At 49.2% G+C, this 17,724-nt stretch overlaps 3 protein-coding genes across 3 annotated transcripts; 2 read left to right on the top strand and 1 right to left on the bottom strand.

Moving 5' to 3' along the window:
- Positions 1-1,056: 1,056 nt before the first annotated feature.
- On the top strand, positions 1,057-2,387 carry PFICI_05155 (uncharacterized protein; the record flags this gene model as incomplete). The annotated part of the gene is made up of 3 exons (XM_007833736.1): positions 1,057-1,100; positions 1,179-2,020; positions 2,074-2,387. The coding sequence occupies 3 exons, from the start codon at positions 1,057-1,059 to the stop codon at positions 2,385-2,387; spliced, it is 1,200 nt and encodes a 399-aa protein (XP_007831927.1).
- Positions 2,388-3,335: 948 nt separating this feature from the next.
- Positions 3,336-4,295, bottom strand: PFICI_05154 (Mitochondrial import inner membrane translocase subunit tim-21; the record flags this gene model as incomplete). Its single annotated transcript, XM_007833735.1, has 4 exons — positions 3,336-3,524; positions 3,604-3,658; positions 3,734-3,918; positions 4,023-4,295. 4 exons carry the CDS (start codon positions 4,293-4,295, stop codon positions 3,336-3,338), a joined length of 702 nt encoding a protein of 233 aa, XP_007831926.1.
- Positions 4,296-4,895: 600 nt separating this feature from the next.
- On the top strand, positions 4,896-6,543 carry PFICI_05153 (uncharacterized protein; the record flags this gene model as incomplete). Its single annotated transcript, XM_007833734.1, has 4 exons — positions 4,896-4,967; positions 5,032-5,167; positions 5,229-6,140; positions 6,203-6,543. The coding sequence occupies 4 exons, from the start codon at positions 4,896-4,898 to the stop codon at positions 6,541-6,543; spliced, it is 1,461 nt and encodes a 486-aa protein (XP_007831925.1).
- Between the last annotated feature and the right edge of the window lie 11,181 nt (positions 6,544-17,724).

Here is a 17,724-nt window from a genome sequence, read left to right as displayed (position 1 = left end):
GAACCATTTGTCCGAGGTAGGCTGAAGGGCTGTTTACAAAGGCCACTCACTTTGCAGACAGAGTATCTAGTAAAGCTACTTCTAGTATGGTGATAGTCTACACATAGCATGAGAATCATTATGATATCAACGCAATAAATACTTATCTTTGAGCCACATGAATTCATATGCACAAATTCAGTTGGTCCAAAGGGACGACGACGACCATGTTTTTGTTATTCATGACCATTGATTATTTTCCAACTGCCCAGCCGGGCGATTGTGGGGACGTGTTAGGGCCCGTGCGCTTTCCCGGGCGTCAAATCACCCACCCATAGTGGGACCGACCTCCCTTGTATTCCCGTACCTGGCCTCCACCAATGCCAAATGCCACCAAATCTCACAACCAACTTCAGCACTGCTTTTGCTGCCCACAGGCTCTCTTGTTGTTGCAAGAGCCAACATCAATATCACGACCCATCGCGCGGCGGGTACTCATCGTAGATTGAGGCGCAATCATCTGCGTAGATGCAACACCAAGCAGCGCAATCGAATTCACTGATTTTCTGATGCTTCTTTTCCGCATACACTCATTCTTTTGATAAAAACCACATTGCTCCAGGCTGAAGCTGTGCTTGCTACCTTGGTAGCAACGATTCACCATCCAAGCTAGGTGTAGTAGCTAGGCCAACTCTAGCAGTGTAGGTCCCCATCTCACAGGTAAGGACAGCCACGCTCATCTACCATCACTTTCACATCGCTGCCAGACGATCCAGAGTCAATTCATCTCATGAAGATGAAAGAAGGGGCTCTGAATAGCCCTTGATCATTGTGTTGCTCTCACTACCCTTCATTCTGGCGCGTCCTGCGAGTTCAGTATGCCAGCTTAACTTTATTTGGTCCTCACCATCGTGCCACATCCCCACACTTTTGCCCTCTGATCAAACTACAGCACGAGTACGAGTTCTATCATTCCTGTCATCCATTGACGCTCCAACTCTAGCTAACCTGCACATATTTGTGAGCTCACCAGACCCGTTTCGCAAAACTAACATTCTTGAAATAGGGACATACACAATGTCAGTTCAAGACATGGAGCAAGCTGCAGGCTTCTCCTGGCTGTAAGTTCATTGTCATCACTGTGGTGTGATTGCCCTCAGTAGCGACTACCGATAGCTAATTCTCATATCTTCCACCAGTGATGCCCACCCCATATTTGTCATTATTCTCGTCGGCCCCAATGAGAAGCCCTTTGGTATACAGAAAGACTTTCTCTGTGCCAAGTCATCGTATTTCCGCAAGTACTTTATCGAAAATCCCGACGACAAGGTCGAATGCATTGTGAAGCTACCCACCGCGTCCGAGGACACCTTTGGCCACGCTCAGAACTTCATGTACACTGGCAGACTTTCGGACACGGCAACCATGCCTGGCTACGATGTCCTGATTGACGCATGGAAGCTTGGCAACCAGCTTGATGTTGAGGGTCTCTGTGATGCTGTGCTGGAAGCCATGAATGAGTGTCGTCGTAACACCCACACCATCCCGGCCACCCCCCTTCTTGTCGAGGTCTGGAATGAGACACCTGAGGGGTCTGACATTCGTAAGCTGCTACTTAATTGGGCAGCTGAATATATTCGCTCGTCCGAGTCTCGAAGCGAGTTCAGCAAGTCCCTGCCGCAAGAGCTTCTGAGCGAGCTGGTTGTGGCCATGAGTCACTTGAATTCAGCTCCGGTCATTCGAGTCAGCAATCAGTCGCCCGTCAACGGCGGCGCCCAGCGCAAGAATGTCCACTATTTAGAAGACGATCACGAAGATGAACGCAGGGCCAAGGCATCGAAGCGCAGCCACTCGGAGGCGGGCTCACCCGTGGAACCAAAGCCCAAGGACGTTAAGCCTCGCGCCAGATCTTCATTACCCAATTTGAAGGTTGTGAAAAGCCGCAAGAGCCACGGAAGTACCAACGGCAACGTTGAGCCTACAAAGGAGGATAAGCTCGTTTTCTGTGCTGATCTTCTGACCCGAATGCTTAGTGGGCCGGGTAAGTTGGGCTGGCTGGCAACTTGATCAATCAATAATATTAATATATCACAGGTTTTTGGACGCGCCTTGTCGGTCCCTTCCGCGAGCCTGTCAATCCAGTTGAAGACGGCGTTCCAGACTACTTGGACAAGGTCCAAAAACCAATGGACCTTGGCACAATCAAGAAGAGGATGGACAGCGCCGGATACAACAGCGCTGAAGAGTTTGCCGCCGACGTCCGCCAGATTTTCAAGAACTGTTATACTTACTGGGACCGTAACACACCCATGTGGGCGACATGCGAGAAGTTTGAAAAGACATTTGAAGAAAAGTACTCCGGAATGAACAAGTGGATCGCTAAGTTCGATGGGGAGGAAGTCGGCTAAGCCACTCTTCTAAATCGTTTCGACCAAGTCATGTCTTGTTCAACTCTCACCAATGCAGGAATAAGCTTGCAGAGTTAAAGTTGTCTTGTCATCCTGCTCGTGTACCTGAAGATAGGCGTTTGTGGGTTGCAATTTTTTTTTTCGGTACGGATAAAGAAAGGCATCTGCAATGGACATTCGCCTTCTGCAACTAATGATCACCACGAAGAGTCATTGCTATACGCATTCTGCAATTTTTGTGGATGGGAGACAGTTTTCCCAAGGGGACTTCCTACGCCAGGATCAAAAAGCAGATGTGCCCAAATTAATCATGTATAGTAGAGGAAGAAAAGGTTCCGTCTTGGAGGACAGAGCAAAACTCATGTTCACGTGTAAACTTATAATATATGAGATTTGGGCATGAATTGGTCCTGTGGCTCGACTGGTGACTGTCTAATTGCTCAGATCCATATCAGTGGTTTTGGAAATTGAGTTGGGCAATTGATCCAATGACCATTTGTCTTGGCTGATTTGAGCAAAGTATGAGCCACCTTATTTCAATATACTAAAGACTAATTCATAGCGCAATCAAGGTTGGCGCGGGGGCCGTTACTGGGCACGTCCATTGACTATTGCATCCGTCAACTAAAATGCACGGCCGTGAGAGAACGACCCTGGTCTGCTTAGCATAAGTCAATTCTTGTTGTTGTGTCCATCTCACAGGACCATCTGATACATTGTGTTGTGGGCATATCCTTTTTTCAGTCGTGTGCGCCTCGGGGCACCGCAATCAAACTTGCAATGCTTAACGCATGGCCTCATGATTCAGTTTACACTCTCGCCACTTTTGCCAAGGTAAAGAGAAAGATGACGACCCAAGATTGACTTTGCGTTCTCTGGTCCGGGTATATCGGTCTTGTTCAATCCATTGTATAATACATAATCATACACGTTTCTCGTCGCGTAAATTCAGTTCCAATTCACACCAAGGAACTTGTACTTTTTCGAAGTCGAGGAAGACTTGGAATCGGCATTCTCCAGCCAGATGCGCTGATGTCCGGGTATGTCAAGGTAAAAGTACTTGTACTCGAACTCGGAGGCGCCAGCCCGTTTCGTGAGGTGGACATTAACCGTGGCTCTATTGCGAGGTCCCTCCATCTGGAATATGAATAGATTTCAGTTGAGACACTTTTGATTCTTTGCTCTCACTTGTCGGGGGAGAAGAAAGGCAACCTACGTAGAAATGCAACATGATGTGCTCGGTACCCTGATTATCCGTTGTGTGCGAAGATCTAAATAGAAGAGCAGAAATATCAGCCTCATGTTCCTGCGCATTCCCAAGGCATATACGTGAAGTGAATCCTTACGCGATCGGTCTCGCACGGCGCCACTTGTTGTAGGTTTCCTCTCCGTGAGCCGTGAGCTTCTTTGCGTCTCCCAGCAGCGTGAGACAGTCGGGGTCCTTCTTTATGCGGTCGACGGCGCGATTAAAGTAGGCAGTCTTGCTATCGGGAGAAAAGACATCTGTATAGAGGAAATATGCGACGCCGCCCTGTAAAAAGGTGAAGCACGATTGCTTATTAGCGCTCCGTTTTATACTTGATGTTTGATCCTTTTTTTTTTTCAAGCCCATGTATAGTAGAGGTCGCTTCTCACTGTCAGTACGGCACCGACGACGACCAGACCAAAGTTGAAGGTCTGTTGGGTCGCTCTGGCTGTCTTCTCGGCACCTGATAGGTCTTGCCAGGGCACATGACCGTCGTCGTTGAATGGTGTTACGGATCTTCGCTTGGACGTTGAGCCTGGATTATTCTGGGTCGCATAGCTTCTCTGAAAATGTAGCGGTCGTGACCGGGATAGCAGGGCAGCGGTGGCGGTGGCAGTACTACAACTACTACTGATGGCCGTCGGGCGGAGTATGAGCTTCATGTTGGAGATTGAGAGTCCATCTGAACCAAATGCTGTGGGTTGGGCAGATGGAGGTTGGCTGGTTGGTTTATTTGGTAAGGCCGGTGGGAAAGCAGCAGTTTTCTGCGATGCCGAAGCTTGTGCCCAGGTTCCCCGTCTAAAAAGCTATTTCCCTACTGTAATGCAAATATCAGTGCTCCCCAACGTACCTACCTACCTACCCACCCACCCACCTTGCTGCTTGGATACCTACGCCTTGTGCCTTGTGCTTGAGCTGCGCGATCGTCACTTTTTAATGTGGGGTGAATACTGCTAAGCCTTTTGAGGATTAGCTCAACCTTTGGGCCTGGCCTTGGGTTGGTGGGTATCAATTCTTTGAAGTGGGTGGCATTTCCGAGTGAATATCTGGCCGAACTCCTTAATCAACCACCAGACTACGACCAGCTACTACTTGTTAGCAACCCTCCTCTTCAGCAACAATCCACCGCCAACAGCATTCTTCCCCCGGTGCCCTCACGCATCTCTCCCAGTCTACCAAGGAGAGCGCATCATTGGACTCAGGAGCGCGCAATCTACAACATCAATTAGCTGGGCAACACATCCCAGACCAACACCTTCACAATGAGCGGACTCGCGACAAAGCAGCAGTCGCAAAAGCTGTTCGAGAAGCTGAAGACCAAGCAAGCAAATAAGGTATGATTATGGGACTCGCATGCCCCTTTCCAGACTCGCAATGCTAATAGCGCACCTCTACCAGATCTGCTTTGACTGTGGCGCCAAGAATCCGACCTGGACATCAGTGCCCTTTGGCATCTACTTGTGTCTGGACTGCTCCTCGAACCACCGAAACCTAGGTGTTCACATTTCCTTCGTCCGATCAACCAACCTCGACCGTACGTACTGCAACCATATCCCGGGCCATCACAAACCTCCGTGTATACTGACCAACTGTAGAATGGCAATGGGATCAGCTCCGCATCATGAAGGTGGGCGGAAATGAGTCCGCCACCAAGTACTTCCGTGCCAACGGCGGCAGCGCTGCCCTTGCCAGCAAAGACCCCAAGACGAAATATCAGTCCCCAGCCGCTACCAAGTACAAGGACGAGCTCAAGAAGCGCGCAGCAAGAGATGCTCTCGAATTCCCCGATGAGGTCGTTATCACTGATGCTGCCGACGCCGATGGCTCATCCACACCAGCTGGCGAGCCAAGCGACGACTTCTTCTCCTCTTGGGACAAGCCTGCCATCAAGAAACCCACACCGCCCGTTTCAAGGACCGCGACACCTCCTGTAGTCGGAAGGACCCCATCACCATTCCTCACTGCCGGATCAAACGGCAAGGATATCTCGCGGTCGGCTTCGCCACTATCCAAGACTGATGCAACCGACGCCAAGCCAGCTGTCAGCCGTGTCACCACATCTGCCGCATTACGAAAGACTACCACTGGTGCCGCTGGTGCTCGCAAGACTAATGTTTTGGGAGCCAAGAAAAACACAAAATTGGGTGTCAAGAAGGTGACAGGCGATGTCATCGACTTTGACGAGGCCGAGAAAAAGGCAAAGGAGGAGGCCGACAGAATTGCGAAATTGGGATACGATCCGGAGGCAGAGGAGGCAGAGACCAAGAAGGCCGCAGCTGCCAAGACCGAGGCCAGCAACGTCGTCTCCCCTGCTCCCGTCAGCCCCTCGTACGGATCTGGCCACACGAGGCAGAAGTCGGCAGCCGAGGTTGAGCGTCTCGGCATGGGCTTTGGTAGACTAGGCTTTGGCCAGGTTGGTGGAAACAAGCCTGCCGCGGCGCCGCAGACAGCCAAGAAGAATGCTGGCGGGTTTGGATCCGTTGGCCCCGTAAAGGCTGCTGTCGAAGGTATTATTGTTCTTTCCCTCCCTTTGAAGTATATGGAAACTTGAAACTAAACATTGTAATAGACGACGGCGAAAAGTATGCTCGCAACAAATTTGGTACTCAAAAGGGTATTTCGTCAGACGAGTTCTTTGGCAGAGGTAGCTTTGATCCCAACGCACAGTCAGAGGCCAAGACACGTTTGCAAGGCTTTGAGGGTGCCAGCGCTATCTCTTCGAATGCTTATTTCGGCCGTCCAGAGGACGAAGAGGCTGCCGAAGATTATGGTGACCTGGAGACCGCAGCCAAGGACTTTGTGCGCAAGTTTGGTATCACTGCTGGAGATGACCTCGAAAACCTTACCAGTGCGTTGGGCGAAGGAGCTACGCGGCTGCAGGGTGCTATTCGAAACTATCTCGGCAACTAATTGTCGCAAAACGAATCAAACGATGCTCTTGTAACGATTGCTTTCTGTAGAGAAATTGAAGCACAAACAGAGAGCATCGAGATAACACCGGCCAGTCTTAATCGGATTTCCAGCCGTGGAGCACATTGAAATACTCCACCAGATCAGATATCAGAGTTAAGGAGTAGTCATCGGAACGACGTCAACGAAAGTATGAGGCGGATGGCAAAAGCAAAGTGTGCGATAGGGCAGAAGAACAAAACCAGGAAATTGCTCTGCGTCGGTTTTTGGGAATTAGATAGAGATGGGCGTCTTTTAATATAATTCATGTATTCGCAGCTGAGGAAAACCAAGCCCCCGTCTTTCGTCAAGATGGCATTGGTATTCCTACGTAAACGGGAGAAATCCCCCCTCACAAAACCAGTAATATGGATATGGGAATATGTTATCAGAAACAAGGACTCGCCAGTCTCGAGAGTTCTTCACGCTCACTAAATCAGTGGCCGGCATGGCCCAAAACCACACAGGTCAATCTCAAATCTACCGCTACCAAAGCCTCACGTTTCGGGCAGCCAAATAAGAAGACATCATGTTTGGGCGAAGCCAATCGGGATACCCTATCATACAAGACTCTGAAATCACTTCTTCCGCCGAACCATCTTTTCGCCCGGCCAGAGCTGCGATGACGCAAAGGAGCCGATGACATGTAGTAGTTCCAGTCTAGGTTGAACAGGAGAAAACAAGAACTCTGAGCTAATATTGGAACTACGAAAGAAAAGAAAAGGAAAAGAAAAAAGAGAGAGGCACATGGCCAGGCTGGTACACCTAGAAACAGTGGGCGCTGGCAGGTATATCCCCCTTCACCATCTGTCGATGCTAGGAAATGACTATGCAAGGTGAAAACCCATCGAATGAGCACATGAACATCATGTATAATACCCGGGATAAACGCCCATGCCCAAATTTCACCAGGAGACAAATATGCCATGGTAGAAAATTTGTTTTCTTTTTCTCTTATCAAGACTAATCACATGGAAATTTGCAGACATAGGTACGAAATCACATCAAGACGGACAGTCTGGGTGGGGTGAACACTGTTTTTGTCCTCGGATTGAAAGATTCGCCTTCTCGGAATTATCTGTTTACAAAATACAAATCCTCATGAATTTTTCTTTTCTTTTTTCCTTTACAACAATCCGAGTCAAGCATGGAGATAGTGTATGCTGACTTTTGCAATCACGTCCTTTTGTCATTACAAGTACCGAAAGGAAATAGCGTCATTGTGATGATGCTTGTTTTCGCAAAGTACTACGCGCGCATGGTGCACAATAACAATAGAAAGGGGCCCGCTCGATCCATTTTACTGCCAGATGGAAGTCTACATCTAACCTGCAGGTTTGACCTGGGCATTCTCGTGGATTTCGATCGGCTGTCATAGATGCTCATGCAGAACGGGCAAGGCTAGTTTCGAGAATGCCTATCAAAATCTTTCAACACGAATTTCGGTCTCTATCTCGGTCTGCGGGTGGTAATGAGAGAGAGGATCGACACTAACTATAACGGACAACAATAACAACAACAATATACTCGGAGTAACCTCATTGGGTCTATATATTTTGACGGGAGGGGCGGCAACGTTTCTTCTTTTCTTAATTTTATTTCATTTTAAAGAGGAGAAATATACACCGAAAATACCTCTACAATGCATGTAGGGCCCAAACGAGTTTCATAACTGAAGCAGTAGCTACTGAAGCTGTGTTACTGGGACTGTATAAATATAGACTGGCTACATAGGTCATGGAGTTGTGGTGATCGCCAATGATAGATACCTTATTTGCCTCCCCTTGAACCATGCGACAGCAAACCAGACGGACCATCCTAGGGGAGACGGGACCGAGTGTGTGCATTTTGGGGGGCGGCGCGTATGGCTGCATCTTTCCTGTTTTTGAAAACGAGGTGGCACACAGGAGCACAGGGCCATGTCCCTCCTGCTGGGTTCAATCATGATGACCTCGCAGATCTGGAGAGATGGAGAGAGAGAGATGTGGAGGGAGTGTGTGTGTGTGTGTATGTGTGTGTGTGTGTGTGGTAAAAAGTACGGCTCTCTTGTCTCCCTATGGTCCGGGCAGAGAAAAGCCCTACCTTATCCTGTACATGCAAAGACATGCAACGCCCCACCGGATTAAGGTTCGCGCATACTCAGTGTTCCCGTTCGTCCATTGGCCGCCAAGCGCCGTATGGCAGGGACGTCAACATACGACTAGAACTGCAGGGTCTATAGGGTGGAAGAGATGACGAGAGATAAGTTTGGGGGAGTAAAGGTGCTGTAGGCTGAATAGGTATTCCGTGGGGCTCGAGAAGAAGAGCGATCACGTTACTTGTACATGAGTGATCTCACATTGGACCGTGGCAACTACCAACCGACATCAGTTGAGCAGGCATAGAGTCGGAGTGGTAGTGAGAGTGAGGGAGTAAGAGGGAAAGTAAGCAGAGAGGCAAAACGGGGCGATCACGATTCAACCTGCCGGGCCCGAAAGACATAATTGCGTCTGCCCTACATCCATGACCAAAACAGAAGGAGGCGGCATCCGATGCTCATCTTCTCGACACGAGTCTGGGCACTTGACTTGCTTCACGATGTCTACCCGTCTAGTTTCAATGGCCAAAGCTTTTTGCAGGAGCACTAGGAAACCCACTCTGCACCTCCTGCACCGGGAATTCGCTCGCATTCTGTTGCTTGCATATAGCAGCGAGGTCTCGGGTTCTGCTGGACGTTCAATGGCCGTGCTCACGGGACTTGCAGAGGTGAAATGTAGAAACCATTGGAGCCAAGCCATTCTCGTGAAGTAAACAGCTGCTGATGAGTTTGCTGCTGAGACTTGAATTTTGTCTCGACGACATGGTCGATAGCCGGGAAGTTTTACTAAAAGCCCAGTCTCGGTGTTGCTGACCTTGTGCAAGGATCAGGTAATGATCTGACGTTGACGGTCATTGAAGTCGAAGTTTCTGACGGAAGAGTCTCCGTAGTAACATGAGCTTAACGAGGGTGGAATCGGGTAGGCATGAGTGTCAAGGAAAAACAGTACTGGTACAAGACACCAACCGTAGCTCAGTAGAGATACAGCGGGTTTTCCAGTCCCCATAGATACTCTTGGACTGTCCATGTTTACCTACTTTAGATGCTCTCACTTGACCACCCTAGACTCCAATACAGCCATGTTAGAGATTTCTGACTCGCAAGACTTGCATAGTGTCGTTGATTGGCAACCACAGATCTCATGGCTGGTTCGGGTCCGAGCATGAAAGACATGCCAAATAAGCGCCACCGTGAGTTGGGTGACACTCCAACATTTGTATCGGCATGAATGGGACAAATTGATCATCTTTTCGATAAGTGTTGGTGATATCTTGTCGAGGCTGCATGATATTGCAGCTCAACCGGCATTTATTGGCGATCAATATGACCTAGTACGTAGCGTGGATTGCCCAGGGGCTTGTTTTGGCCGAACACGGCCAGTTCACGACATTTTCCGGCCCAAGTAATCGTATGATCCTGAAACTCACGCTAAGGGAGATATAGATTAGGCCTCCAGGCCTGAAGCTCAATCAATATATACCACGTGCAATGGCCATCGGCAACGGCTGCCTTCCGAGTAGTCATGACTCTTGATCGTTTTTGAGACCATGTTGTACTTCTGTGGCAATCAACAGGATTTTGATAGTTCAACTTGACTGCATACACTATTCTCAAGCTACGCTTCGTCGATCTACAGCCAGAAGATATGAAAATTCTCGGTGGATGATTCGGTTCCTGGGAGGGTATAGTGCCTGGAAGAGTACGTATACTTGAAGTAAGGTCTGAAGAATATGTTTTCTCGGAGACAGTAGCATGGCGAATCCATCGGCAACGCGCGTCTTTGAAAGCTTAATGACGTAAGGAGGTTGCTGCTGGAGCATTGCGGACCGAATAGCGCGACCGACTTCACATCGGTGGCTTTGAACGGCATCTACTGTAACGGTAGTTCTGGTAATGCTGACGATGGTAGGTGATATCTGGAGACACCGAGTCTATAGGCCCTTCTGGCTCCCTACCGCAACACTTAGCGTCCTGGAGAAGCATGGAGAGCTTGACGTCAATATTGAAGGAGCGAGAGGACGTGTTTGTCCTACGTTACAAAAATCTCTAAACAGTCATGTCAGATCGCAGGCAGTTCTTGTTGGTATCATTACCAGCCTTCGGCATTTGAGGCCCTGGGACGCGAGTTTGCTTTGAGGAGCAAGACAGACGTGCTGGGAGCCCCTTGCTACCAACCAAAGGTCCATTGGATCCAAACAAAAGCCATATATCGCCACGTATTTTTTTTATGCGCGTCATAGGCCCGTGTGGATCATCAGTGTCGTACAGCAAAGCCGGGAAGATGAAGCTCAGAATCGCCCAGCCCACTGTTTCCACCAGAAACTGAGACTTCCCAGCTACCTCCAAAGGATGGACCTTGAGGGTTGCTGAGTTCACAGCATGAAGAAGAACGATCTCAAGGCTAGTAAAGCTCCACGATGGCCGGTGAGAAATTGGAACTCCTAGGCGGACTGGAGCACTTAGATGGCCCCAATATGGAAACGGGAAGCGAACGAATCCGGAAAGTTATTCGCTTGTGAATGTACGTTTGATGCAAGTAGAGGATCTTGAGGAACGTCAGGTACCAAATGACTCTAGAAAGTCTCGTGTGACATATGTGGTCTCCCCGAGCCTCTCCTAATGACTGGTGACCGTAGTTCAGTATGGCGGAATGAGCCGTTAATGCAATGGCAAGCCCGGGAGTCTGGCTGAATGCAACTGGCAGCAAACCGTGCTTGAGGACAATAAAGAATGAGGAGGAAGCTGCCGGGAAACAATTAATACGAGCGCCCCATGGTTCGGAAGGGCTGATTACTTATTCCCCGCGCTCACCTTTGTTCCAAAGCAAATATTATGCCATGCTAATATGGTAGCCGTCGGAAAAGCCACAAGCTTCTATGGACATACAGTGGCAGCAGCGAATTCGCCGTCGGAACCCCAACCACTATCGTACCATGAGGTTGAGGTTTAAGTAGGTTATGCCTGCAATGGTGGCTTCGGATAGTGTTCTCTCGGCCACTGGGCCATGATGGGCGGTCAGAGCATATTATTCTCGAACATCTTCCGAGCATAGTTTAGATGTGATAAGATCTAGCCTGATTCGACGACGCACATCTGCAAACAGTCGAGGATCATACTTGACCCAGGCAATCATGTTGCCTTGCATTTGCCCCGTGCCCAATGAATCCAAAGCCGTCAGATTTTCCCATCCTCAGACTCTCAGCCGTAGCCAACCAAGTCTAGGATGATTCGTTGAAATATTCGGCGAAAGACAAAGGAACAGGAGTCCACCCCGATACTGACCACTTGAGTACCACTAGAAGTTGAACAGAGTAGATATTCCTGATAAACAATAAATGCATAGGCTTGCATCTTGTCACAAAATAAGTACCAAGACTTATGCATCCATATGGCAGTAAAAGGCCCAAAATGCACAAAGGAGTGCTCTTGTGTACGAAATATGTGTTGAGAATAGTAGCCAAGTTGGCTGCGCAACTGATCGGGGGCTTCGAGCCTCAGTACGCTGTTGCACGCGACTCTGTCAGGGTGAAGAATAAGATGTAGAGAAAGACCTGGGACGGGACTTGGGGGGACAGCCCTGTCAGCAGTGCACGCGCAGTCGGTACTCTGAAGGGGGCGCGGAGGTGTGAAGCTGTGCTGTGAAACTGAGGGATGATTGCATACCAAATTGCCACTCGAGGTCATGGTTCGGCGCCTGAAAGATGCGAACCATTGAGCGGCCAGAGTTCGAGTCTGTTCCCAAGGCGGTGTTTCACTTCTTGGCTTGGTAGATGGCCTATTTTTTGCCCCCAGTGCTGCCGAGATAGCAAATTCTTCGTCATGGGGAGACCAGGCTTCAGTAAAAGAGGCCCCTATTCGATAAATAGACATACTATAGGGGGGTAGCATGGAGAAAACTGAGAATGATCAAGGATAATCACGTTGTAGAGTGACTGCTGGGTCATGAATGAGAGACTTTCCTGGCACGTTGAACGGAGCTCTTCGCTGTGAAATTTGAGCTGCGGAGCTGTAATGCTGTAGAGTAGTGCCGTGGGCAATCAGTAACAAACCTGGGTATTACTTACTTGGTTGCTCCCTTGCTCATATGATGTGGAATTCGTTAGAAGGGCTCGCCTTGCTGTTCCCCAGTACCCGTCAAGCATAAGGCATTGGCCCTTGTTGTTTGAGCACTTAGTGGTAAGACTAGAGAATCGAAGACATCATGCTGGTATTGATTAGGTACCTGGCAGCAAACAAGATGTCAGACATGGATCAAAATCCCATGGGGCAGGCAGACCGCCTTTACCGAAAATACCTGTTGGAAAATGCAATTTGCGGAGAAGGCAAGAATAATGTTGTGATTTGCGCAGATAAACAGATGAAAGGACAATTACGGGAAACCAAGAATCAGCCAATAACGTGTGGTAAACGAAAAGGGGGTTGGCATCAACTCGCTGAACACCATTCAAAAGAGCGAAAACAGGCACAACCAAGAATCAAGGGGGGGGAGGGGGTGAAGGGGGAACTGGAGCGCTCGTCACACTGCTAGAATCAGTTGATCTCATCCTCGGTGGCTCTTGCTTAGAATCCAATACCCGGCAGGTAGGTAAGTTGTGAGGAAGGCACGAACTCGTTTGGGTCTGCCCAATTTCATGTACCTTGGGAACAGGTATCCGTTTTCCAAGCCCCAGCCCGATTGCCAACAGAGAGTATGTAATTCGGAGTCTTTGGGGGGTAAGATCGACTTCTGTTTTCTTGATCTTTGATGGTTTCTTTTCTAGGCCTGCTGCTTCATCGAGGGGACGATAGTATCGTCTCTATTGCAGTTGTGGCTTGTGTCGAGAGGCTGTATGATTTAATCAACCTGTGATCTGTGATTTAATTTATATGCATACATGAGAGCAGCCAACATGATTGGAAATCATCACGGTAGAAGCCTGCAAATTCTGGTATTCGATGTAACAGGCCATTTTCGGGGTCCATCCGTTGGTCGTCTCCCAGGTCAGTACCTAGACAGGTAATTTACCTGGCGTTGGATTTACCTGTACGCAAGATGGAAATTGCCTGCATCAAGCGCTAAACAGACTTATTATGTACTGGACAGCAGTTGTGGTGAAAACTCGAATGACGTGCTGCTCGCGTTGAGCAATATCATACCTACTTGTCCAAGTAGCTTGTCCAAGTAGGATACATTAGCATAGGTAGTCATCTTTACTGGCGCCAGGTGACATGTGGTATTGGGTTATACATCACGCATTTGATTGAGCCCGTAGTCGCGGGCGCTCTCCATGCCCCGTCTGACTTAGCGCAGATAAAATAAACTATGTATACCATAATGTAGTAGTATGCGGGACGCATCTCGGCACCAATCAGCCTGTCTAGTACTTATTGGGCTATAACCTAGGACATTTCGGCGGCACCTAGAAATAGATTGGTGCTAATACCACCCTCAGGCGCTGATGGCCCTGGAAGATCGAGAAGGGGGGTGAGAAAGAAATCCAACTAAACCCGGTCTGTGATCCGTTTTTGACGGATGGGTGTTAGGGATTGGCGGCAGGGCTCCGACCAGGGGTGGGCTGCTGATGCGGCAGCCGGTCAGAGCACAAGACAGCACCGAGGAGGGCCTTCAATCAATTCTCCACCCTAAGGTATCTGACCTAGCTACGTAGGTACCTACATTACCTACATCAACATACATCATTGATACACACTTCTTTTCAAGGTCGATTATTTGTTTTACTATATGCATGATACGTACCGTACTCGCTCATACCATTCGCCATTGACCCTGGAGCATTCGGGGCATCCATACACTACGAGCTACACGCTGAACAATGAATGGGTCGCAATTTTCAGCGTACATGCATGCTCATGTGCCTCCGGATCCTCTCCCAAAGCTTTGGGCATCGAATGGGCTGGCCGAAATGGTTGCTTCCAGTCTGGCTCGGATTCCAAGAGCTGTTCCAGCGACCTACATCTTATACTACTTGACTTGTCTCTCGCGGCCAGTTGACGACAAGCTGAGTTTTGGGTCTAGAGTTGAAGCATGTCTTCTTGAACCCTCGTTGGGCGTAGTGGGATGCAGGGCACCCTGCGCTGTACAGTCGCCCAGAAGATGCCGTGAAAGTAGGAGATCCTGCCTCGCACCGGGCCCATGGGCGGCTGTGGTGTATGTCGAAAAACCTGTAAGGTACCGGCAAAGAGGGAGAACCTCTAGTATGCCATGTCTGTCTCAACCCGCGGTTACACTTCCATGTGATACCCCTGTTGCGGCAAATAAACTGCATGCATCCACTCGCTCCTGGCCGGCTTGCTGAGTACTCCGTACGCCATATATCTTTGTTTTTTTCTTCAGGCAAGTTGCTGATGTAGGACGTGGCTTGATCTGCTTACTACCCACCTACAGCCTCCACTCACAGGCAGGCTCAAGTCGGAAGCCACGGAAACGGAGAACAAAGGACCCATGAGCCATCCAGGCGGTTCTTAACCCAGAACTTCAATAACTTGTCATATCGTACAAGATCCAGAAGACCTGCGTGACAAGCACAATGACTTCGATCTGTCGAAGCCTAAACCGTTGGTGACAGCGTTCTTCGGGCAGCCAAGGCCTGCGGCTCGTGGACGTGCCATACGTGACGATTTTTCTGCCTGGAACAAATGTCGACCTTCTCGGTACACTCAGCTGCTCACCACTTTTCTTGGAGCAAGATTGGTGAGGGTGCCCAATGTAACGGCCCGATCCGATACGTGTTCGCCATCATGAGGGCGAGGGCGAGGGCCACCCCCTACGGCCTTTGGGGCCAAACCATGGAGGGCGCTTCGGATGGGGCATGACACCCCTCAAGGACTCCAAAGCGCTTTTACTGGCCAAGGTATAACGAGCTCGCAATGATGGTATCTCAGCAACTTCATGGACATGCACTCCGAAAGAACAGTTCCTGCAGTTAGTGGGCACAACCTCGAGCGATTTGCCCATCGTCTAAACATGGACCGCGGCATTATACATGCTGTGAAGCATGAAACGGCCTAAAAAGGGTCGAGATCTGAAACAGATGGAACATGGACGAATTTCGTTTGCGCCTGGACACTCGCAAAGATTGGTGGTTGGACCATTCGAGGAGTGCATGGCAAAACGGCAACCTGCACAAGAGAAAATTGTAGCTTTTGGCTGGAAGACGCTCGTAGGGACCCGAGATTCTAGGGCCTTTGACCAAACCAAACCTGAATGACGATTGACACAATACATGACTCTACGGGCCACTGGCTCCAATGAACCGCACAGCAGCTGATCATTGTATGGACAGGATATCATCCCTCACCGGAGGCGACTCTTCGGAACCCAGCCCCAAGTCTCGGGTATGGGTGACCCTCATTGGTCCATCTAAACCAGCTTATGCAGCAGTGACCGTGGACTAAGATGTTGAGGAATCTGCTGCTCTCCGCACTTTATCTGACCAGACCAGAATGCCTACGTCAGGGTACTCATCACAACGGATGGCACTGACACTAGATAACACATCAGCCAGTTCGATACGGTAGGAAATTACTTGCTGGACAGCGTGATTCGATCGGAAGCAAAATATCATTGACTAAGGTGCAGATGCTAGCAGGAATCGGCATGCCCGAGCTGGTCCAATGGAAGCCCTTTCCAAGGCTCCGGCATGGCGTTCCGGCCGACACGGTGGCGCTCGGCCGTTGCCTTCTTTGACAGGAACTCCATCCCGCATACTTCGCGCCTATGAACCATTCAGGAGCCCTCCCTCCTTGACATGGCATTGAGTGGCGGAGGAGGGCAAGTCCACAGAAAATGGTTACAGCATGGATATTGCCAATACTATGCCCGTGCCTGAGGAGTTCAAGCACACTTACATGACCGGTCTGATGCGCTCAATCTGTGACAGGCACTTCTAACGGGCACAAACAAAGCCTTGTCGGCGCCGCTTATTCGTTACCGAAAAGTTTGCCTCAACAGGCCTATTTAGACTTGCGTGACAAAAGATCCAGTTTGGGGGGAGCAGCCAAAAGCGCTTAGATCTTCTGGTCCAGGTAGGCCCGAAAGCTAAATAATGTTACCAAGTAGTACGATACGCGAGTAGACGCTAAAGTAAAGAAGAATGTAAAATGTTCAGCTAAATAGGTAGGTACCCTGCAAGCAAGGTGAGGCTTTTCGCGCTTCCAAGTACATATTGTATATTCTCACCTTCAACTCCCTATACTCTGTTACAAGCGTCTAAACCTTGCCCAGGCGTACCGTGAGATGACTAATGTACTCAAATGCGCACAACGTCTCGTGAAGGCTTGAACACATAATCGTTCAATGCTCCACGGGAAGTATTCCGGAGGTGATATCGTGCCAGGCGGTTATTTAGCGTCTGCTAGACAAAGATGGATCTTTGTTTCTGCATCCTTTACTTGAAGCTATATATTTGTGCAAACGCTAAGCCGATTTGTGCCATGATTATGACGGCTTGGAATAAAATGGTGTTAATGTGCAAGTGGTGGATATATTCGGCAGAGCATGCAGACTTTCGGCAATTATTTCTCTACGCTGAATCAGAGCGGAAAGAAGTAAACAAGAGCACAAACTGTAACTTATCTCGCCTTGTCGACTCCATTGACTGACTTATCCACCCCATCTACGCAACTATCTACCGACTTCACCTACAGAGAAACATTACCTTGACAGACAGGACATTGTGGGCTAAATAGGACTGGCATTTGGATTCACGTCAGCACAGTATGCAGGTTGCCGCAATTTGGACGCTGCCTTGCCCAGGCGGAACCCTTCCAAAATACTAGCAATGTTTGTGGCGTCTCGTAGAGCTCATTGACGGTAGGGTAGCTGCAGATTCTGACGCATGGAAATCTGCGGAGTCTTCCAAGAGTCGCAACACACACACAAACATACGTTACAGACTCAGCATACATGATCATGTATCAGGAGCTGCCAATATTCGAATGATTGGGCAAACGGATTGATTGACGCGTGAGCAGGAGATCGACCAGCTTAATCAGAAGGAAAGAACAATAGCTTCTGCATCCATATCGAGGCAATTACACAATGAGAGAAGCAGGTCATTTGTACC

Source organism: Pestalotiopsis fici (assembly GCF_000516985.1).
Source record: "Pestalotiopsis fici W106-1 unplaced genomic scaffold PFICI_Scf_3, whole genome shotgun sequence".
Classification (NCBI taxonomy): Eukaryota; Fungi; Ascomycota; class Sordariomycetes; order Amphisphaeriales; family Sporocadaceae; genus Pestalotiopsis; species Pestalotiopsis fici.
This window is presented reverse-complemented; position numbering and strand designations above follow the sequence as displayed.